This window comes from Vidua chalybeata, chromosome 17 (assembly GCF_026979565.1).
Source record: "Vidua chalybeata isolate OUT-0048 chromosome 17, bVidCha1 merged haplotype, whole genome shotgun sequence".
NCBI lineage: Eukaryota > Metazoa > Chordata > Aves > Passeriformes > Viduidae > Vidua > Vidua chalybeata.
The window spans coordinates 13,835,465-13,859,423 of record NC_071546.1 but is presented as its reverse complement, the minus strand read 5'-3'; the positions used below and the strand labels follow the sequence as shown (position 1 = coordinate 13,859,423).

At 47.3% G+C, this 23,959-nt stretch overlaps 1 protein-coding gene across 2 annotated transcripts in view; it reads right to left on the bottom strand.

Annotated features, from left to right (window-relative positions):
* ATP9A (ATPase phospholipid transporting 9A (putative)) overlaps positions 1-20,278 on the bottom strand; it is a 50,969-nt gene extending 30,691 nt beyond the window's left edge. For both annotated transcript variants that reach the window (XM_053958583.1, XM_053958584.1), the window contains exons 1-11: positions 20,130-20,278; positions 12,757-12,901; positions 12,327-12,440; positions 10,775-10,883; positions 5,667-5,725; positions 4,753-4,804; positions 4,110-4,204; positions 3,538-3,618; positions 3,272-3,347; positions 1,144-1,220; positions 384-544 (exon numbers count right to left, since the gene is read on the bottom strand). In XM_053958583.1, coding sequence (XP_053814558.1) covers positions 384-544; positions 1,144-1,220; positions 3,272-3,347; positions 3,538-3,618; positions 4,110-4,204; positions 4,753-4,804; positions 5,667-5,725; positions 10,775-10,883; positions 12,327-12,440; positions 12,757-12,901; positions 20,130-20,197 — 1,037 coding nt within the window. In that variant the 5' untranslated portion in view covers positions 20,198-20,278. The remainder of the gene's footprint in view (positions 1-383; positions 545-1,143; positions 1,221-3,271; positions 3,348-3,537; positions 3,619-4,109; positions 4,205-4,752; positions 4,805-5,666; positions 5,726-10,774; positions 10,884-12,326; positions 12,441-12,756; positions 12,902-20,129) is intronic.
* Positions 20,279-23,959: the final 3,681 nt, after the last annotated feature.

The following is a 23,959-nucleotide window of genomic DNA, read 5'->3' as shown; positions in this document are numbered from 1 at the left end:
ATCTACTTACTAATACAGTACAATTTAATATCAAAGTTTCATTGCCCTCTAAACGTATTCCCCTACATTCTGTGTAAAACACCCTCCATTTCCATTTTTTGCTCTGTTCTTACCACAGTAACCAAGGTATTCCAAACACTGAGAGAAGGGAATTTAAAGGCCTGATCCACAGCCTGAGCCAGTGAATGGGTTAACAAATTGAACAAATTCAGCAGAAACAAGAAAGCAATTCTTATGTTTGAACAGTAACTTGACTTGTGCTTCGAGCCTTGCCCAGCTGTGAAATGAGGAGCAGGTAAGAGCTCAGGTAAGAGCTCAGGTAAGAGCTCAGGTGCCCGAGCAGGCAGTGCTGTGCTGGGAAGCATGCCCAGCTGTCCCCTCACCTGATGGGAATGATGTTTGAGAACAGCAGCAGGAACCTGATGATCTGCAGGTACCAACGGCCTGCAAAGTGCTGAAGGGCCACCATGACCAGGGACACCACCACCAGAGCCCCAAACAGGATCTTGGTGAGACAGTTCACCTCCAAATCAAAGAGGCCAATCTAGAACAGCAGGAGAGAGAGGCTTCAGGCACACAGATGAAGGTGTCAGCTCAGTGCACTGTTCAAAAGGAAGTGAGCTGCCATTCCATTCAAAGAGCCATTCCCACTAGTCAGCTCCTCTTCCTTTAAAACACTACAAACATATTTAAATTTATAATCAATACTCTTGCCAGCTTATTAAATGAGATTTCCAGCCCTCAGAAGCTCAGCAGAGGATGCAGAGGGCTCAGGGTGCCAAAAGCTGCAGGCTGTGTAAACATCCCTGCACCGTGTCTTAGCTGTGCCTCAGTGGAAGAATGCAGCAAAAGAAGTTTTTCTATTCTATCAGGGACTGTCTCATTATAAACATGTAAAACAATGGTTTTGACAGTCTTGAAAAAAAGTGTCAGGACATATGTATAATAGGATGAAAAAAATCAGGAGAAATAGGTTCTGTTATGGTAACTATGTTGGAAAATAGTAACAGGCTGGAAAATATTAATTATTCCTATGGGGTTATCCCTATAGTATGTACATAGAGTATTTGGAAGGCTCTTCTTTTAAAAAATGATCAGTTTCTGACCCTTGTTATTTATTACAAACCCGTTTCTTCATCATACCTTACTTCTTGGGTTGGAAGTATTCATCACACTGCGCAGCTCCCTTCCCGTGTAGAGGACAACTCCCACCACAGTACCTGCACACACAAAGGTTTTCTCCATAAAAATACTTGTCAGGTGCAGAGCATTTTCAGCAGGCTAATTTCAGAAGCAACCAGAAATTCAAAAAGATGGTGTCTGCAACACAACACCTAAGAAAGCACAGACTGGAACAGGAAACATCCTCCCAGGCAGTAATTCACTCTCAGGGTTGGTCTTGATGCAGCATCACAGACTCCAGCAGCTCATGGGAAGAGCAGCCAGCTCTGCTCTACCTTCCCTGACCCCCTTTTGATCCACTTGTCTCTCCACACTATAAATAGAAGTTGGTAGGGATGGAGGATTTCTTGGATTTCCTCCCACCACTTGGAATCCCACTTTGGTGCTGCCTTCCACCAGACCTTCACTGTGGGTGCAAATTAAACCAGCTCTGAGCTAGGGTTATTTATTGGTAAAGGCTGGAACAATCAGAGCAAATCTAATGAATTCCAGAGCTCAAAGACAGCACTACCTTATTTTAAAATCCATAATTTACTTTAAGTGTTTATCTAAATACTGTTCCTACCACAAAGTGAATCATAGCAACTCCTACCTTCCTGGAACAGATGGAGCTGCTGGGAGCCCATCAGTGAATGTGAGTGTCTGTCCCACAGTTGCTAAAGAGCTGAGAGCAACGAAGTTCTCAATTTTCTTCTTGCAGACACATAATTCAGTTTAGCACCATAAAATACAGGGTTTCTGTGGGCTTTCTCTTAAAGGCTTTGCAAAGAGCCATGAAGAAAAAGCTGCCTACTATCAACAGTCTAAAAGCTGCTACTGCCCAGTGTTAGGAGTCTGCAAAAATGGAGAAAACCAACTCTAAAAAAAGCACACTGCCAATACATTGCTACTTTATACTCTACTGTTCCCCTGCTCTCACTAATAATCAGAGTTTTAACAAGCTGCAGGTGACTTATTTTTAAGTAAGGCTGATTCAAGAGAGGTGGTTTCTAAAAATATGCTGAGAAACATTCCTTTAAAAAAACACCCCCAAAAACAACAACAAATCCTCGGAGCCAGATGGCAGGTGGTGGTAAGATCATCACAATTCAGATCAGCAGATGGCACAGCTACTCCAAATCCACGGCAAACAGTCAGAGTCAGACCCAGCCCTCCTGCAGCAGATGGAGAAACACACATTGCTCTGCTTCGTCTTACAGGGGCTGCCCCAGTGAGATGGCACCACAGCCAGACAGCTTCCACTCACAGCAGAAGAAAAATAATATCCACATTTCCTCCTAACAGAAATAACCTGCAGCATGCTATTTGTTACTACCACAGGAGAAACAAAATCCAGTATTGTATTGGTAAGTCAGTCAAAATGAGAGGAAGCACCTGCCAGGAGTAGAAAAAGCTTGAGGACACACTGATGGGTAAAAAAGGAGTGCTTCTAGTGGGATTATGGCCATTTCAAACAGACTCAGTTGCATAAACCCTTTGAAATTATATTTGCAAATGCACTGTCAAGTCTCTCCATTTGACAAGTTTAATTCCAGAGCTGGACTCCAGAATTCCACTCCCCTCCAACGACTGCCCAGCAAACACACTGGGCAGGAGAGGAACAAGGCTTTTACTTTGACAAGCCTCTACAGGGGGGCATTGATTAATCTCAGGCCTCGGGAGTTTATCGTATATATGAGTCAAAATCTGTCAGAGACTTGATTTTTTTTCCTTTTTTAAGAGTATATAGGACAAACTCAATGGAAGCACTTACCTGGAAATCTTTCATCTTGGCTTCTGTTCCCAGAATCCATTTGACACCATTTCTGTTACAGATTAGGATGTCAATGTGCAGAGCAATTAAGTGCTATTCTGCTCCTAGATGCTAAAGAAGGGCCCCAAAGGCCACTCCACTTCTTTCTCATCTAGGAATGTCCAAGAGGCAATTAGATGTCAGCTCAGCTCCCCAGAGGTGTTAGCACAAGGGGGAAACCTCATTCCAACTGCTAATTTCTCCAACTGACAGAATTATTATTCCATCACAGAAATACCTTTAAAAATTGTTAACATACTCCCTTAAAAACAATTTTTACGTGGGTCTCCACCTTACCCGATGCAATCACTGTGCTGGCCCACAGGGTGTTTTCTATGCTTAAACTTTCATTTACTGGAGGGTCACTGTCCTCCTACAATGGGAAAAAGAGAAAAATAAACAAACTTGTCAGTAATGGAGAAGAGCAGGGGATGAGAAGAGTCCTCAGAGGTGTTTGGGGAGGGATGCTGGGCGAGCTGGCAGAGGGATTTCTGATAGGATGGAGACTTTTCATAAGCCCTGGGGGCTCTCTGGCTGATTTGAGGCCCTGCCAGCAGACTCACCCTGGTGAAGGTCCCCACGAAGTTGTGTATGTCAATGTTGGGCTCTTCAGCGTAGACGTAGGAGCGGATTTGCAGCAGGTCCTATCAAACAGACACATCCATCAGTCCCAGCAGCTCCTATCAGCCAGCCACAGCCTAATAACGTACAGGAGCTTCACCAGAATACTGCACCAAGAGTTACTTGGCATGATTTAGAACTGATAAGCTATATAATTTGCTACAGCAATTTGTGCCAAAACTAAAAGGCACAGCCCTACAGTGCAGCACGTTTCTGAGAAAAACAGAACCCCACCTCTTGCCTTTGCAGCATCTTTCTCTTTCTTTTGCTCTGTCAGTGAGCCTGAGCAGATGCCTTCCATCCTGAATGACTGCCTCTGTGTTGCAGCCCAAGAGCACACCTGGGGTAGCAGTGCGCTGAGGGGATTTCCTGGGGTGACACCCGCGAGACTCCTGGCACTTATGCGTGCCCCAGGAACGGAACTGCAGCCTGCAAGCAGGACTGCAGCACCCCCGTGTCCTCAGGTCAAGCCTGCCCACAGCCCCCACGCCCAGCTCGTCAGGCAGTTGCTCACAGAGGCCGTGGGCAGGCGCTGGGTGCAGGTGACGGGCAGCCGCAGCTTCCAGTCCGTCTCCCCGTCCAGCTGGTCCGTGCGCAGGAAGCAGGACCCTGGGGATGGGAACAGCAGTCAGGGATCCTCCCACCTCTGCCCATGGCACCTACAGCTAACTCAGGGCATGGCTTCCCCTCTAGGGTATTCACATCCTTCTTTCTCTGGAAACAGGCCCTGATTGACATTTGTTAATAATGGAATGACAGAGTTCCTGCACCACGTTCCTCTCCCTCCACTAGGCCAGAATTCTCTGTGCTATACTTTTTTTAAGACACTTGAAATGTTCCCATTAATCTGTTTTCTAACCCTTCTGATCAAACATTTCCTTACCCCACACTTAACAAAACAAGCCTGAACAGTAAGTAAATATATCTAAAATGCAACCAGATTCATTTACCCTGGACTCAACCCCTACATTCTTTCATTAGCAAACAAAACCAGAGTATAACATCCTGAGAAGTGGTGGTCCATAAAACCACTTGAGTTCCCCCTCTCTCTAAAATTTTACTATTATCTATTTCTTTCACATTTCCAAAAGATAATTTTCTCCAAACAACCAGTGAAAGGTTAATGGCTATTTTGACAATTGGTTCCAGATGTTTACCATTCTTCTCTGACGTCCTCAGGAAGATCATGTCAGCGGGGACCCTCTGGTTCTGGGAGGAGAAGAAAGGCCATTATTGTGCAGCCAGCCCTGCACGCGTGTGCAGCGCCTTCCCCAGAGCAGCAGAGGCACAAAGAGGATTCCTTTGTCAGCCTGGAGCCTGGGACTCAGTTTGCTTTGAATCCTGAACTCGCTTCCCTGCAGAATTCCAAGTGCAGGATAATGACTGGTGCCAGCTCCCACTGACCAGACCCAAGGGTTAGGTTTACAAAAGGGCTGGAGAGTAATTCTAGAAGTATGAAGAAATCTTAAACTAGTGCTGGTTTCCTTTCAAGGAGTCCCATGTCAGCAGAAAGGTTGTATCTGGAATCTGCAGCTACCAAGTTTCTCATTTTGTATTGAGTATTTTCATACTAATGGTTTTAGAGGTCACAGCTGCATGCAGAGTGGGTGGGAAAAACATAAAACCAGCAGATTAAAAAAAACACATTAAAAGTTGTACAAAGGGGGAAATATACCTGTATATACCAGTACCTACAAATGGATCACTGGGTCTCCCAAAACTGCAATGCTTACACCCAAAGAAACACCTGGATGCTGCATTTGTTCCAGGTATTTAACCTGTGTCCAACACTACAGAAAGGATAGGGAAGCTCTTTATCTTGCTATAGCATAAGTAAAAAATGAGGTTTTAGGTGCATGCCTACAGATTTGCCCTCATTTGTAAAGATAATGAAGTTATTGGTGAGGTGGGAGAAGCCTGTAAAGTGATTAAATATTTAAACTTGTGTTCAACACCTGCTATTCTAAGCCTATTATAAAGTAAGTAGGAATTCAAAAGATCTCATTTTCTATGGTCTTGCAAAAAAAAAAAAAAAACAACTTTACACAGAAAGATGAATATAAAGGCAAACCTTTTCCACAATGATGAGGTCACCCACTTGTATGTTAGAGCTCTTCACCTTGACCGTCCCTGCAAAGGAAAGGTGTTGGTGTTAGAGCAGAGCAGGACAGGGTTTGGGGTGCTGTGTGCTGCTCCTCCTGTCCCTTCCTTCCCCTGCACTATGGGGGCGAAACTGGGAAATGTTTCCACCACAGGAACTGGGCAATGCTGCCCTGGAAAGACTTGTGAGCCCACTGTCCCCACTACGGCGTGGATGTCCCAAAAAGGGCTGCAAGCCCCTCATGTGACAGCTCCAGACATCAGCCCTGGCTGCAGAAAGCCCCAGCCACTCCCTGGTCATAACTCTGAAACAACTCCTTAGACTCCTTTCTGCACTGCTTAACTCGTGAATTCAAAAACACTTTCAGCATCAGGCAGATGCCAGAGCAAGAACAGAAAGCTACAGCAGGGAACCATCAAATCCAACTCCTTCTCCTCAGGCTCGACTCTCAAGCCAAGGCCTGGAAGCTGGAATACAAGGGGTCCATCCAAAATCCAGCCTCATTTCCTGCCCTGCTGCAGCTCCAGTATCTGGCTCAGCTCTGCCACCTCTCCTTTGCCTCTTGCAGGACTGGCCAAACAAGCAGAGAACAGGTCCTCCAGAAATGGTGTAAACATTTATTCCTGTGCAGCTGTCAAACATTTCCCAGTTGCTTTAAAACAGGGGATTAATTTAACAATTGGCTAGTAATTTCAAATCATTAGCCAGCTCTACATTTGGCTTCTCAGACTAACTAGTGATTTATAATCAGTTAATTTGAACCCTGCCTCCACGTGTCTGTTGTATTTCAACAAAAGCCTCTTTAATCTGCTGTGATTTGAGTGGAAGTGGGGGAGGCACGTGGAGCTCACCCTGGCACGGACAACACCCTTACTGTACCTCAAAATTCACGGGCTAACTGGCCAGATAGCAGCTCAGGGGGAAAGCAGAGGGGGAAGGGAGGGGGAATAGAAATTAGCACAAAGCACAAAGGTCACTGGGATTTTACTACTGGCAGTCCCTTCATTAGCATCCTTCTCAGGATATGCTTCAGTGTTTCTGCTCCAAATTAACAATGAAAGCCATTCTGGGCTGGGGGCAGCCTGCTGCTTTGGTGACACACTGTGTGCCTAACAACATGCTTCATCACTGCTGCTAATAAATGCAGACTTCCTTGCATGCTGTAATTATTCCTACAAATTATAAGCAGTCATGGCCCATTTCACAAATATCTCATAGGTCTTTCATGGATTCTGGAGTTTGCCTTGTGAGGTTTTTTGGTTTAAAAAAAAAAAAAAGGTAAACAAAACGAATGCTGGGCTAAAGACATCTCTGCCAGGGCAGGAAGCAAACTGGGGATTAAGAGTCCATTACGCTGGGGCTTGAAAAGAAAAGCTGCACTCCAAGAGGATCAAAAAAAGCATCCCTGGCAGTCTTCTGTATGGGCTATACAAAGTTAGGTACTATGACACTAAAAGGGTCTGACAGATAACATCTCTTCCTCTCCTTTTAATACGGTTATTCACAAAGCAACAAAAAGTGCTTTTGAATATTCTCCTGTGCAAAGGAAAGGGGGGGAAAGCCTGAGTGCTCTCCCCACACAGCCACTCCCGACCCCAAGTGCAAAAAAAGCTGTGGATTTGTTTAACCATATTTTCTGTATTCTCTCCAAGATCACAAGGATTTATCTGGTGACTGTCACTAGAAGCAGCGCTACCTGCAAGGTTCAGGCAAACTTACTTTTGTAAGGTTTTCCTTAACGAGGTAAAAAAATCATTCTGCAAAAGAAAAATTAATGCCTGGACAAGGCTGCAACGTGATGATTTCCTATCATTATGCACATAAAAGGCTTTTGGGATCATTATGCTGAAAACAGTATCATCTGCTTTAAAATTTTTCCAATTTGAGAAAACCCAAAGCAGCTGGAGCAGATTTGTCTTGTTCACCAACCCTCCCAACCTCAGCTGTTGGAGGGTAAAACAAAGAGGGGACCTTTCTAAGCAGCACAGGTTTTCATAACTCCTGGATAAACGAGATGCCCTTTTTAGGTAGCTAATTCTGCCTCTGCAGCCTCCCTGGCCCCCGTGGGTGACATCTCTGCAGCGTGCACCACACGTCCTGCTCAGAAGGCCCAGGACCAGATGTTTCCTTTGACTCAGGACTCCCATAAAGCAACTTACTTGAATTAGTTTTATTTTGATCTTGGGGATTCTGTAATTCCCTTTTCTTTCTGTGGGGAAACTGCCACCCTAAACATCAGATGTTTTCTCATGCCTGTTTAAAACCAGCTAATAAGCACAACTGTTCCATTTCCCAGAATTGCTCTGCTATTTAAGTATTTTTGTAATTATAAACTCCTGTTTTACTAAGTGCAACTAGAAATGCTTCCTCTAAATACAAACAGGTTTGTTCAGCATTTATATCACTTAGAGTTTGTAATTCCTTAAGTTAATCAGAACAGAAGTTGGTGTTTATCACTTTGTTAAAGGAATTAGTCTTGCTCTCTCATTCCAAAAAATCTATTGTTAAAATTTATCTGGTGTTTGTTTCATTCCCTGCTGTATCCTGATTTTTCTTTTTTAAAGACAAGAAAGTAAACATAATCAAATGCAAACCATTTGCTGCAATTTAAGCTATGGTTTTTGAAATTATCACCAAGTTTGCAGCATGATGGACGTACCAGAAAGCAGATCATTTCAAGTAATAAATATATTAGCCAGAAAAGATTCCCTTTTTTGCCCTGTGAGCACTTAGGTCAAAATTTCACAATAGAGCTGCAAAGCTGCACTGAAGTGCAGATCCAAACACTTACTTTGGAACTAAAGATGAAGCCAAAAACAAGTTAAATACATCTAAGAAATAAAACAATAAGAGGGGGGGTGGGTTTGTTTGATGTGCTGCACCAAACTTTTGGCTTTTGTAGCCTTATGCTGTGGAGCAGGACTCGCAGAGTTTGGGAAAATATTGGGTTTTTTATGGCTGGTAAATGCCAATGATCTGTATCTTAAGTAGCACCCCTCAGTAGGAGGTCCCTTCCCACTTTTCTGTGGAGTTTCTCTCTATTATGCAGTGTTACCCAGGGAGGGGGGCTGCAGGAGAAGAAAAACAAGCCAGGAATTTGCAAGCATAGTTCGAGCTTTCCATCAAGCAGATCAGAACACAGACCCCTGAACACAGGGAGGCTTGTGGCTTATGAATAGGGGATTGAAATTTGATTATTTTTTGTAACAATCCAAACAACTCTCCTTTAAATGCAGAGCTCTCCACTAAAAAAAAAAAAAAAAAAAAAAAAAAAAGAAGTCTGCTGGTTTTGTCATTTTGGAACATAAATGGATCATCTGGGTAAAAGGATAAAAAAGGTAAAAAGGTTTAGGGTGGAGGTTTTTGTCATCAGGTCTCAGCACAGTGCCAAACCCCTGCAGCACGACCTGTGCTGCTCAACAGCAGCAAAAAAAGAAACAGCCTGCAAATAGCCCAAGTCCTACTGTCAGCCACACTGAAAATTAATTGCTCAGATCAGCTGTTCCAAATTTATTTGGATGTTTGCTGCCTCTCCCTCTGAGCTGGTGACACTCTCCCTTGAAAGCCCAGCTCCTCCCTCTGACTGCACGAAGGGGTGAGATTAACCAACCCCCAAATTTCCATCCCCAGCCCCACCAGGCCCTTCCCTGCTCCCAGGTAATTCCCAGAGGAGCTGAGGTTTTAATCAGTGGAAATTATCAGCTCTCCCAAAAAATTAAGTTCTGAGATTCAGTGAGGGACAGAAAATTACTTTTCTCCCCAAACCATGTGACAATCATAAATAATTTTCTACCTTTTTTTCTACTCTAAACTATACCACAGTCCCATTTCTGTTGCTGCACAAAATTCATGTTAAAGACAGTGGCTTGAGATTTTCAGCTAGTGCCCAGCTGCCAATCCTCCTTGGCTTCTCTCACAAAAATTAGAAAAGTTAAAGGACTGGGGGGAGGGAAATCATTCATGGGAAACGTAATAGCAATATGAAAAGAACTAAAGGAGAGGTCAGGCCCCTTATAGATCATTGAATAGAATCCAGAAGGCAACTCTTTTATATCTTTAAATAGATGTAGTACACCCCTCTTGCATGAGGCTTTTGTTGGTTGCCAAGCATTTTAAGTGTTGTACTAAGAACATGTTATTAAAAGGGGATTTAATATTCAGAAACTCCAACTCCCCAGTTTGGAGTTGCCTCATAGCTCCTGGCATGTGAAATATATCCAGCCTTAAGCAATTACATTTGAAAAGCAACAAATGCAGCATATTTTTACTACACCTACATCACTGCATCATAATTCGGGGGGATAAACTTTTATAACTAAGAAATTGGAAATGGAAAATAAGCAAAACTTGCTCAAATTCAGTTCATTCCCTTTTTAAAACAAAACCCTGGCCTCACCATCTTTGTCACGGTATTGGAGTACCTCCATAGCGAGGCAGCACGGGCTTGCTCAAATGAGAATTTAAATGTCTTTGTTAGGTACAGCAGAGCTGGAAACAATGGCCAGAGCAGGGTCAGGCTCAGCTGAGCCCCAGCCTGGGCTCACTCCCAAACGGGGGCTCCAAACTCCTCAGGGCTGGAGAGGAGCCTCAGGGGGATGGACACGGAAAATGCAGGAGCTGACCCTGCCAGTCCTGAGGAGCTGCATCACTTTCTGCTGACAAACACACACCTCACAGACTTTTCAGGGTCTTTTTAGGCTCTCTAGGGTGGGCAGGCCCTGGCACAGAATTCCCAGAGCAGCTGTGGCCACCCCTGGATCCCTGGCAGTGCCCAAGGCCAGGCTGGACGGGGCTTGGAGCAGCCTGGGGCAGTGGGAGGTGTCCCTGCCATGGATGGGGTGGCACTGGATGATCTTTAGGGTCCCTTCCCACCCAGACCATTCCACGAACCCCTCAGCAAACCCCAGCCTCCACCAGAGCCTGCTGAGGAGCCACCCAGGAGCATCCCCAGATCCCAGGGCTCCGCAGCAGCAGCGTGGCCACAAAGCCACGTGCCTGGGAGCCCAGAGCCCCCTCCCAGCGCCTGAACTCTGGCTCTGGCTGTCAGCAGGGCAGGATTCCGGAGCCTCGGAGCCGACCTCTGGCTGTGAGCTTGCTGTAGATCTGCGAGTTCACTTCCTTGTCCCGCATGTAGCAGCGGAGCTCCTCGGCCGCCTCGCGGATCACGGTGACAGCCAGCACAAACCCCTGCCAGCAGCACGGAGGGAAACAGCAGGGAGCAAAAGGTCAGGGGGAAAAAAAAAAAAAAAAAAAATCACATCTGCCTCTGAGAACAGCAGTATTTATCAGTGCCAACGCCACCAATCTGCATTTCCTCCTTCTATCGGATCTTCCCCAGTCGGCGCAGTGAGATGTGCTGCTCTGCAATCCCCAGTACCAAACACACACCAGCTCCTTAAAAACATGCTTGTTGCTTAAGAAACTTCCCAGTTTTAACAAGATGCTCTCCCCAAGCACATCTTTGTCAAGGTAATCTCCCAAGCAAGTCTCTGTACAGTTTATCCCCAAGGAAACCTTTGTGAAGTTTCCTGAAGAGTGCAAGCACCACATCTCATTTCACCTCACAGCTGAGTAACCAAGAGTGGGAAGTCCAGGGTAAGGCAGATCCCTCAAATCTCAGTGCTCAGCACCTCAGAGCCACTGAAATCAGCACAAGACATCTGGGAGATTTCTTTGTATAGAAATGCATACAGAAATCTGTCTAACCCCCTTTTTATAGACACAGATAAACAGGGGATGCATGTGCCTTGTGTGGCTGTATGCAGACACTCCACCTACACAAATAACACTCTAGAGATATTTATGTGCTCTACTCATGGCATAATTACACGTTTGCCTGATTAGGGCTTCAGTCCTGCTTTTCTGTGCATTTCATTTCCTCTTGCCATGAGGAAACGCCTGCACCACATCCTTCAGTGTATGAGAAATAATTACTTAATGCAAGCCAATTCTTTATGGGCTTGGTATCACAAAGTCATGTTTCCACCAGAGACTATTAGCTCAGAGTCACTAAACAGTTAAAACACTCCTCATGCACCACAGAAAATGAACTTTTTACTTGTGTTGAAAGCTAAGACCAGGCCCTGATTACCTTGTCAATAGGGAACTTTAGGAAGGGAGCAAGGTGGTGTTAGAAACTGCAGGTTTCTAGTGCTTACACATATCTAAATGTGTGATCTAATTAATTAATATAGTAATGAAATGCATTCATTCATTTACCTAGAAATTCCCACTTGCTTTCCAAAATAAAACTAAAAAAGCATCAGCTATTTTCAGCTTAGGTTTCAGCTGTTTGAAGAGCCTTCAAATAATCACCCCAAAATACTCCCACATGTTCCAACTGACTGTGTCATCTCATGTGTCATTCATGTGTCATTCATGGAGAATCCAGGCTTTAAAACAAATAGAATTTTAACAGCAGTGTCCCAAAGCTGCCCCTTCACTTCTTTGTGGCTTTTAGCAGGGATCTCACTGCACTGAAAGCTGAACCCTACAGCATGCACAGCACAGACTGCTAAAATATAAGTTAAAAATATGATTAAAGGTACGAGCACCCCACAGAAAAGGCAGCACAAGAAATTCTGTCAAACACCAAAACTTTCTTGGATAAATAAACCTTGAATGACCTACCAGAGGAACCCAGTATGTGTAAAGTGCTCCAAGCCTCATCTCAACCACGAACTGAGAGCAGGCCAAGAGCAAGAAATAAAGGTTGAAGAAGTATTTGAACTGGTTAAACAACACCTAAAAAAAAAAAAAAAAAAAGACAAAAAGAGGAGGGAGGATGTTACACATGTTGAAGTAACCACCAGGAACATTTCTGCATGCTTTCCTAGTGACTAAATGCTGACTTGGGGCAGTTTGAAAGCAGTCCTGGACACTCAGGACACCTCTGTGTCTGGTCTGTGGCTGCCCCGAGGCAGTCTTGGCATGAACTCCACCAAACACAACCCCACCATTTTCTCCAGCTCCAGATCCTGCACTTATCTTCTGTAAAACCACTGAAAAATGGGGGAAGCATTGGGGTGGCACGATGAAAATCAACTCCACTGATGCTTACCCCAGGCAGGAAGGTGAAGAAGTTGTATTTCTGGTTGTTGATGACATTGCGAGGGTACCTCTGGTCTCTCTTCTCTGGGTGGCCAAGCCAGACAGTCCGAGGCCTGGGCTCCCTCCTCCCACAGCACCTCAGGCACTCACAGCACCTGCAGAGGGACCATTAATTAACCCATTCGTTCATTTCTAACGCGCCTCCCTGGGCCACACGCCCCCCTGCAGCCCCTGGCCCAGCTCCAGGTGCCTCACAGGACCCTCAGGCTGGCGCTGAGGCCACCAGGAGCTCTGCTCACACCAACTGCAGGCAAGGGAAGCCTGCCCTGCCCCACTTTACAAATCCTTACTCCAGGCGCGGAATCCAACCCAGGTCAGGTCCTTCAGGAGAGATGCAGAGATGTACCAGCCATCCTTCCTGCACCTTGAAAAGGCCTCTCTGTTCAAAATCACCTCCCTGAGCCAAAAAGGGCATTTTTCTGCTGCCACTGCTGCTTTCTGAAAGCCAGTCTCTTCCCAGTGCCCTTGCTCCTTGAAGAACAGACCTACTGACATTTGGCAGAGCCAGCACCAGCCAGATCCATCACCAAAAACCCCAGAGCTCTTACAAATCATCCTTCCAGAATGTACCACAAAGATCTGTTCTTGATTCAAGCGTTCTGCCCCAAAAGTTCAGATCAATGCACAGCTAACAGAGAAATAACTGCTGAAGGAGGTGCACAAAGCACTCTGGAAGTCCCTGTCTGGCCAGAGATACACACAGTGCACTGAGCAGAGCTCACATCTCACCACACAGAAGGTGGTTACCTACAAAGAAGTGAATTTTTCATGTTTCAAGCCCGGCTGGCTGCAAATAGAAAGAAGGGTTATCAGTTAAGTCAGTTCCCCGAGTACAGAAGGGGACTAAAACTCAGCTTTGCTTCCAGAAATAAAGAGGTGTCACCACGTGATGCAGGGCTCCCTGAACAGCCCTTCACTCACCAGCGTGACTGGCAAGATGAATTCTCACAGGCTTTTAGAACTACACAACAAGCACTTCTGCTGAAGCAAATTATTTGGACATGATTCTCTTTCACGAAGAGACTCAGGCAAGCCCTGAAAAGGTGGATTTTCTCTGGTGTGTGCCAAGAACAATGCAAGCCTCAGTGCACAGATGCCCCCAAGCACAGGGAAGGTGGATTTCTTCTGAAAGGAGCTTTGAGAGAGCAGAGCTCTGCACAGCACCCACAGCAGTGCTGCAGGAACAGGGATCCACAGGGTCTGGAATCACCATCTCTGGGTGCTGCCCAAGAGCCTCCTTCAGCTCCAGGCCAAGCCAAACCCTCCCCTCCAACACCTAAATGCAATTACTGCAGTGGAATAACTGGAGATGGGTTCATGCTCAGGTATATATAAAACACTTCTGATTTCCTGCAGGCTTGCAGCACCACGACTGCCACGCCTGCTTGCCTCTGGATAGAGACATTCCCTGTTACTCTGAATTTGTAACTTTTCTAAGTGGGTTTCCTTCTTCAGCTGCTCCCTAGGTAGTGCCATACAACCACAATTAATACCCTAAATAGAACCACTTTGAAAAGTTATGCGTGCCCCTGAAACTCTCAGTTTTTGTCACCTCTACAAACTAATTTTGCTTGTTAAAAAAACTAACTACAAGCAGATTCTTTTCCCCCCCTATATTTATGTATAAAATCCACATTGAAAGGCAGTTTGTTACCAAGACCAGACAAATAGCAAAACTGGTGTTAAACACTCAGATTCAGAAGCCCTACTACAGAAATGTATTTTATGAGCTGGATACCTTTCCACTGCCGTTTGCTTTTGTGTTTGCAGGTGAAGACCTAAGACAAATAGCCACTTGCATCCCACATATATTTGAACAGAAACTACTGGAAATGGTGGTATTTGGATTCCAACAGAACATAGATATGCTATACAGAGAAAAAAATGGAGAAAAAATGTGGTTTTCCTTCTTTCACAAAGGAGAAAAGGCTCCAAAAAGAAGCTTTACCCAAGGGAGCAAATCTGGTGTCCACACAGCCCATTTCATCACAATGAGCTTTCCAGTTAGGAAAAACCAGGCAGTCCTTGCAATCAGACATCTGAAACCATTTACCTTTGTTTATTTTTGAGGTTGGGCCTCTTACAGGGATTGTACTCAACAGCAAAACTAGCCCCACACCTACATCACAATATTTACAACAGGGTGACCCCTTGTAGCATTTCCACCACAAACACACTTGTTGCTGTAAGAACGGTGATTTACAAATGCTGTGCTACTACAGGGTTTGAGAAACAACCTAAAAATAATGCAGCTCCAAGAATAAGCAAGAAAGGGCATGGGAGAATCTGCTGAGTAAATATAACAGGTTTGTGAAAGGCTGGAGTCACTTTTTGCAACCTCCTGAATTACAGGGAAAGCAAACTGAAAATTAAACAAACTAATTAAACAAACAAAAGCAAAACTTCCCGCCTAACAACTTTTGAAGGCAAATATCAGGAGCATGGATGGCCAAGTAAAGAACATCCAGAATTTCTGCTGGGAGTCTCCTCCGCAGCCTTACAGCACGAGGTTTCTGTCAAGTATTAAATTTAAAAATTCCCAACGAACAGAATACTACAACCAGCGCTGGGAGCCCCAGGTTGCAACACTTGAACTGGGGAGGTTCCTCAGCACTCAGGAATCCCATTACATCACAGCCCAGGGCTGCAGCCTCAGCCAGGAGCTCCTGTGCCAGGGGCTGAAAATCCCGACAGCAAACCCTGACTTTCACCCCGTAAAGGTTCCAGGGTTTTTGTTCTGAAAGCACCCACTCAGCCCCAGTGCTGGCATTTAACCCTCCCCACTCTGTGACCCTGCTTTCCCTCCTGTGCTCTGCTGGGTGGGCACAGAGCATTCCACCCCCCAAAGCCTGCACCAGCAGGAATGTCATCTCACAATCACTGCCCGAGTGCCAGCCCATGAATTGCTGAAATAAGTTAAACGTGAAGTTTTGCTAAGAACAGAGTAATTTCTCAAGCACAGAACCATGTGCTCATTCTTCCAGCAGAAGTTTATCACTCCTCCCAAAGGCAGCCAATTGCCTTAATTTTTAATAATTTTTAAACTTTTCAGTGATGTCTGAAACTTCACTGGGGAAGAATCAATAAGATCTAATAAGAACTAATAAGATTAGTTCTCCTTTTCCCTTTCTCCTCTGGAAATGAAATAATCTTAATGTAAAAAAAGAAAAATCTATTCATATGGGCAGAAACAAAGTACTCTGGGCACATACAAACGTGTTTTCAGATTAGCTTTGATACCCATTAAATAAAAAGTCCTTTTGACTGGAGCTATCAGCTTTTTCCAGTTGCTTTATTTGCTCCTTCCTGCAAGAATTTTGCAGGCATTGTGTAGTTCTGTGATCTGCTGTTTCTCTGGCTACCACCCCTATTTTTAAGTCACAAGCTTAGAGATGCAGATGATGAGGGAAGGGGCTGCTTCATTACTATAAAATTCTCTGCTCAGAGCAAAGGCAGTGGCGCAGGAGGAAGTTTTTGGCAGAGAATTATTTGCATTAGTAGGAATAATAAAACATTTTCCATCATGAAAACTAAAGACTGCATCCTGGAAAGGGAAAGATTGTCCAGAAAAACAGCTGAGAGTTGACACTGCTGCTGAGAAAAGCTGATAAAATTAATGTGCACTTTCCAAGAATAGGAATCACAACGTTACAGAAATGTCAACAGTTTTCTGTAAAAGTTTGGGAACACATTCCTAAACATTTCTCCTTTTCCATTTTGCAGCTGAAGGACTGAAGAACAATCCTGCAATAACCCCTGAAGAAGAGAAAACTAGCAAGTGAAGGTAAGTAATGGATTTTAAAAATTATCACCTTACAGAAAGACCATGAAAAATACATGAAGAAGGCTTATATGGGGCAGCTTATACAGCACTGTGCAATTCACATTTTAAATCATAACTTGGCAAAAATAACAATGGGAAGCAAACTCACAAATCCTCAAATACAGTCACAACCACTGAAAAGAATCTCTCAGGATGCAAACTGTACCTGAAACTCAGTCCTGTAAGTGATGCTGCCCTTAATCTGCAGAGGGATCCAAATGAACGGGAGGAACAGGAGAACAGGTCGGCTCTGCACTTCACCTGGGATTATATTTGCTTACAAAACCACGTTCCTGGTGCTGATGTAAGAGGCAGAGTGACTGCCAGTTGCCAGGTGAACAGCCACTAGCAAGAAGCAGGTTTTTATTTATAAATGCAGTGTGTCTGATGCAGAAGTATTTGAAGATCTAATGCAAAATACTCCCATGTAAAACAAACCCAATGGGGAAAAAAGTGGCACGTTTGTAGGTGTGCAAGCCTATAACCAAACGTGTTCTGAGTTAGCATTTGTCAAATTATTGCTGAAGTTCACTGACTTATTTAGTCACTTCTAAACTCAGCCCATTTCTCAGATTTTGTTTCTGTGACCCTCAGGGGCTGTGCTTGGCACCTCTAACACACAAACCAACCCCCACGTGACATTATTCCAAAAGCAGGGGACAGATTTTCCACGGCTAAAGAAAACCAGAGCCATGCACGACCACCTCGCCCTTTTATGCACCTGCACATGAGACACTCCACGTGGAACATTCTGGAACATTCCCGCTGCAGGCCGTGCAGCTGGGATGGCTCTGGAAGGGGCCAGGAGAGCTGCAATTCCTGCAATTCCCTGGCTGTGGGAAGGCAGCTCAGCCCCAGCCCTGCATGTGCCAAGGCACACCCACACAGGCTCTCCCAGGGCAGGAGCTGCCATCCCTCTCTGTTGACTCTGAAATGGAATTTGCCATTTTAAACAGAGCCAGAGTACACAGGCAGCACAATGGCACGGCCTCATCAAGTGTTCCTGTAAAGCTCCTCCTTCCCTCTGCTTCCCCTGCAGCTCTGGATCCAGGCCTTTTCCACGGCAGCAGCTGCAAGAGAACAGCAGTTTGCTGCTTTAAAAGGAGCCCTGCAGGACTGGGGACTGACACCACCAGCTATTTAGGGGAAAACTTGTGTCACATGCTGAGCGGAGCACCCGGGGTGCTCCAGGAACTCGCAGCTCCTCCCTGGCAGGACTGGGCCCTGGGAAGCTCCGGCTCACTCCCATCCCAGCAGGGCTGCTGCAGCTCCTGCCACCCTTCCCTGCTCGCTGGCACAGCGCTCACGGGGCTTTCCAGAGTGCTGCAAAGCCTTGGGATGAACACAGCTGAATTCAGGGCACAGCACGGGAATTCAGAGCTCAGCAAGAAGAGCCCCGCTGAAGCTGTGCTCAGGAACAGATCCCCGCTCTCCCACTCGGCTCTTTAAACCCGTGGCTTCTCTCCAACACAGTCCTGAGCTGTCTGAGCCATCACTCATCTCTGCAAGGCCAGCTCCTCCCCAGCTCCCTTTCAAAGCATGCCAGGGGCAGAGGGTAATGACAGCCTTGCCGGATGGCACCTGCCCTACAGGTGAATTAGCCATCTCTCACTTTGACTTCAACAGAAACAAAGACTTCTACAGAGACATTCATGGCCAGAAATCTGCTCCCCACTCCAGAATACCACACCAACAAAAATCTGTCTGAAAACTCACCCCCACTGCTGGGGGACCCCCACAGTAGAAACCAGCTGGGGCTGTGCTGAAGTGAAGCCCATCAACACCTGCTCAACCTGGGCTCTCATACACATCAAGGCACATAAACTGGATGGCTTTAGTTTGGGTTTTTCCTCAGAGGGAACAGAAGAAAGGAGGCCTTGATTATGGCTTAGGATTCCCAGGACTCTATTCTGGCTGTGACACCAGGGACCCCTCGACTTGCTGGATTTCTTCTGTGGTTTGTAACACTGGTTTGGATTGGCTTGACTTCGATGCTTCGCTATCCATCACTTGATCAAATACCAAGAGATCACACCACTAAAACGAGGGTTCCTCCTATATGACAAATCCCACCCCCAAACAATTACTGCACCAAACAGAAACCCCAAATCCAATTTATTTCAACTGCTACTGAGTAAAAAGCCTAGGCAAGCTTCCTTCCTGTGCTGCTGGAATTCTTTAGCTACCACTGGAAAGCCTCTCTGTGGCTGCTAATCAGGCAGGATCCACAGGCAATGAACCATGGCTCGGGTTAGCTGAGGGCAGGTTCTGCTAGGCAGCACTAACCACATCCCAACACCCAGGAGGCTCTCGCTGGAGATTAGAGAACTCCAGGAAAAGAAACCACTCGAGCAGCTTTGAGAAATTTCCCAGGCCCTCACCTCTCCCTTCAATCACGTCACCAAAGGCAAGGCCATGGTGGCTGCACCTTGTGGCACTTGCTCAGCGGTGCATGTGACACAGGCACGGGGGATTGCTGCTGCATCACACACACCTCCCTGCCCTGGGTACTGCCACAGCACCACCAGCAACCTGACAGCAAGGAATAAATCTGCAGCTGAATAAACTGCGTACAACAACGTCAGTTACAGGGCTCTGAACCCGAACTACCAACCAAAAACATCGGCAAGGCAAACGTGTGTATTTCCCCTTGCTCTAAGAGTGAAGATTTCTTTCAATATTTTGATTTATTTTGCTAACATCACTCGCCACATTTAAGAAACGCAAATTCTCCAGGGATGAATGAAATGCTGTGCCAATTGTTGGCCAGGTGACTCGGATACCACGTACACCCTGCTGCGTGCAAAGCAACCTGTCTGCACAGCGCTGCGAATTCGTAATGGAAGACTATTGGGAAACCATTTTTCTTATTTAACTTCCTGCACGGGAATACCGGTACGAACACATCCATACGTCTCCTTTAGGGACGCATCGCGCACTCGGGCTACGGCAACACCGCCAACAAGGACATTGTATTGCTGAGCTGATACAGTTAATGGGAGCCGGGCCTTTGTTACACGCACCACCCATGGTCCTGCGCTCTTCCCAGCCAAGGCCGTGGGATTCTCCAGCCCCGGCCGTGCGCCACAGCGGGGATGGACCATGACAAGCAGGATCCGAGCCGGGCCGGGCCAGGCGGGTGCGGCGGCGATGACACGGCGGCGGTGACACGGTCCCCGCCCGGCCCGGCCCCTCCGGGCGCTGCTGCCCCGCTGTGTCCGCGGCTCCGGCGCTGAAGGCCGGGCCGGGCAGGGCCGCTCCCCGCCGGGGCTGTCCCCGCTCCCGCAGCCCGCCTGCATCCTGCCCTGCGCCGGGCGTGCCGCGGCAATGGCGTCAGGAGCAACCTGTCAGCGCCCGCCTGCCTCCCCCTCATCCTCATCCTCCTCCTCCTCCTCCTCCTCCCGCCCAGGCTCCGGCCGCCGCCGCCGCCCCCGTCCCGCGCATCCCGAGCGCGGCCCCGCCGCCGCCCCGGGGGTCGCGCCGCCCCCGCCGCCCCTCACCCGCCGCGGTGCTTGCTGTCCATGCGCTTCTTCTGCCGGACCGGCTGCAGCGGGATGTTGTCGGTCATGGCCGCGGCCGCGGGGCGGAGCGGAGCGGGGGATGCTCCGGCTGCCGGCAGCGCCCAGCCCGGCCGCCGCCGTCTGGCGGCACCGCCGAGGGGCCGGCCCGGCGCCGCCGGCTCCCAGCACGCAGGTGCCGCGCCCGCCCCGCCCGCCGGCTCCGCCCCGCCGCTCCGGGCACCGCCGCTCCGGCCGCCGGTGATGCTCCGCCGGCCCGGCCCCGAGCGCCGGCGCCCGGCGGCTCCGCGGCGCCGGCTGCGGTCGGGTTGGGGTCGGGTCCGCTCCGCCCCGGACCGGGCAGAGCAGCCCTGCCCTGATCTGCCCCGCCCGGCCACACCCTGATCTGCCACACCCTGATCTGCCCCGCCCAGCCACACCCTGATCTGCCCCGCCCTGATCTGCCCCGCCCTGATCTGCCCTGCCCAGCCACACCCTGATCTGCCCCGCCCTGATCTGCCCCGCCCTGCCACACCCTGATCTGCCCCGCCCTGCCCCATCCCCGGCCGTCCCCTGCTCTGCCCTTCACCCCGTGCTGCCCTGTCCCCGGCGCCCCGCGCTCGTTCCCCGTTCTCTCCCAGGCTCCCGTCCCTGCCGTGCGCTCCCCGCGTGTGCTCTGCCTCCCGCAGCGGCGGGGCCGAGCTGCCCCCAGCACCGCACCCGCGGCACGGGGCTGGGATCCCTCCTGCTGCTCGCACCCTGCTTGCTCGGTGACCTTCACCCACTCCTCTCAACGCCCGTTTCTGGACCCAAAGCCAGATGTCCTCTGCAAATCTCGGCACAAATTGCTCCAGCGCTTCTGTTTCTGATTTCAAGCATCGCGTTACACTGCGGGTTACAGCAGCACAAAAACTGCAACTGTCCTTTAATGTTTTCCCTTACAGTTGAGCAGAGTCATCCTGACATTTTGCAATGAGGACATTTCAGCAAGACAATGAAGAGTTACACCAATTTCAGGCACCAGTACTGAACTGTTTAGACAGATATTTCCAATGCCATCCTGACCTGGACTGTCTTGTTACAAAAACTGTTTGTAGGATTGATTTTTAGGCTGTATTTCAATTAAGTAATACCATGATTTAATTTATTATTTCCCAATCTACTGTTCTTACCCCCTTGTGGATACAATTGAAGTAGAAACAGAAATCCCTTCTCCCACAAACAGTTTGGCTCACAAAACATATTTGCTCTATTTTTTCTCATATTCTACACCGGATTTTTTTTTATATGAAAGGATATGATGCTAGAATTCACTGCAAATTATAATTTCATAAAAGGAGCAAGAAGAACCTAAACAGGACCTTGTCACACCGTTGCCACAAACCCACTGCCCTAATGCTCTAGAGGCTGGAATGCCAGTCTGAGCCTCCAGCCTCGATTAAAGCAAAACTTATCAAATGCCATTTTTTATTTGCTTTGATGTGAAAGTGGCACTGGATTTGAAAACATCCAACATTCTTTTATGCCCTTGACACCTTTGCAGTCAAACAGAACTTGCTGCTTTCCATGGAGCAGCTGAAGCTCCTCCACGTCATTCCTGCCCCCCTCCAACATCCCAGAGGGTGGGAGAAGGATCCTGACTGCTGTAAGGTGACTGAGTCCCAGAAATCTGCAAGGAGGAGCAAAGGGATGCCCTGCAGCCTGCAAACCCACACAGCATCTGAGGAGCCAGACAAGCGCTCAAAGCCTCCTTTATGGGCACTCTGTTCTTCTGCCTTGGATTGAGACACTTTTGGGTTTTAGTTAGAAGATCACTCTGGAGGGTCTAGACCAGGCTGTAGCCCAATGGACTAAACCCACTCCTCGACATATTTCTGCCAAAACATTTGCTTTGCTGGAAGGATTCATTTGTGATCTCAGCAGCACTCACAGCAGGTATGAGCCCTCCTGGTTTCCAAGCCTTTGATTTTCAATCTCCTATTGAGAAGGAATGCCCAAGGGAAAACCTCCAGCCTCAGTCAGAGAAGTTAGAATTGTTAAATCAAGTGAAATAAAACTGATTTTGGTTTTTTTTTCTGATGCCAATGGCTTGTTTTGATGCTCTATTTTTGCAAGCACAGAACTTGAGGCTCACAAAGGAGCCCTGCAAGCTCCAGAATTAATACTGCACCACTGCTAATTAAAAGGAGCTGAGATATCTTCCATAATTTTAAATCAGTATCTATATTGTTTTTCTTTTTTTTCCTCAGGACTTTTTTCCCCCCAGATTATCAAATTAATAACAGAGCAAGCAGTTTTATATCCCTCGTTGTGATCCCAGCAAGTGATTTATCTTGGAGCCAGAGCTGGGCCACTTGGCCCCCTCTGAGGTTGTCCTGTAGGGAGAGTCCATCAGGCACTGTCACCATTCTCACCGCTGCACCCCATAAATCCCATTTCAGCCCAGGAATGGTTTATTGGCAAGTCCAAGGCACGGAGGTTGGATGAAGGCAGCAGGCTGTGGATTGGGATGGTTTAACAGCTTTTCCCTGAGCAGGCAGCACAAGCTCACCTGCTTTGCCAGGAGGATTATGTTTTATGGACTGAGTCTCCCATGGTTCAGGCTCACAGGGACAAGTGGAAGCTGATCCTGGCAAAGCCCAGCCTATGGGCACAACTGGCTGCAGGTGCACCTTAATCAAACCAGAAATTCCTGTGTCCATCAGTTCCCCACTGGGTTTGGAAGCCTCTCCTGCCTTGTCTCTTGCCTTTCTCCCCTGCAGCTCCGTGGAGCAGAGCACTGTCCCCTCCTTGCCCTGCAGCTTTGCCTCCTGCTCTCTGCCCATGACACCAATTTCTCACCCACATGTGAGGCCTTCAGGGCCCCACCGACCCCCAAATGCACCCAGGTCTCTCAGCCCCACTGATCAAAGAACACGTAAATAAATTGTATTTTGGGGGTCTGCCCGTTCTCCTTCAAGGAGCAAGTCCTGGTGCCAGTTTCCCACTCAAACAATGGATGGGTGGTTCTGACAATGCATTTACAAATTGTACTCATTGCCTATTTAGCACAATATGCTATAAATTTCCTTCCATTATAGCTTGCTACTAAATAAATAATTGGGTTTTTTTATGCATAGGACTATTTTTTTTCCTGACGAACACAGAGGAAAGTCATAATAATTATATCCTGTTTGACTTCTTATAAGCTGAAAGATTAATTCAATTATGGAACTACTTTTGTGTTTGTTTACTTTATATTTTTGCCCTAACCATAATATCAAAATATAGAGAATTCTGACATCTAAGGAGTTGGCTCAGACTAAGGGTGTATGACTGGTTGAACAAAATGTTTATAATTCCACAAGCAGCCCGAGTTGTACCATTATTCTTTGTACCTGTTCTTATCTGATTCCATAAGTGCATGCTTTACAAACACCAGGCTGCACCCTCTTTGTCTGGAAGCACAGCCCGTTGCAGATGGTATTTGCAGCTTTGTCCAGGGCTGTGTTTGCAGCTGCCCCGTTTGTAAGGAAGGCAGGAGAAGGGGTTTGGTTGCCAAGGGCAAACGGGCAGCACTCTGCTCCTACACTGGGAAAATTCCCCGTGCTCTGACTCACTCCCAGTGACAGCAAAGAGGTGGGTTTGGTGCTGTGAAACATCACTGCTCCTCAAGCAGCATGGAAGCAGGCCTGGGCTGTGGCATTCAGTCCCTCAAAATCAGAGCCTGGGCTGTGGAATTCAACCCCTCAAAATCAGAGCCTGGGCTGTGCCATTCAACCCCTCAAAATCAGAGCCTGGGCTGTGGCATTCAGTCCCTCAAAATCAGAGCCTGGGCTGTGGAATTCAACCCC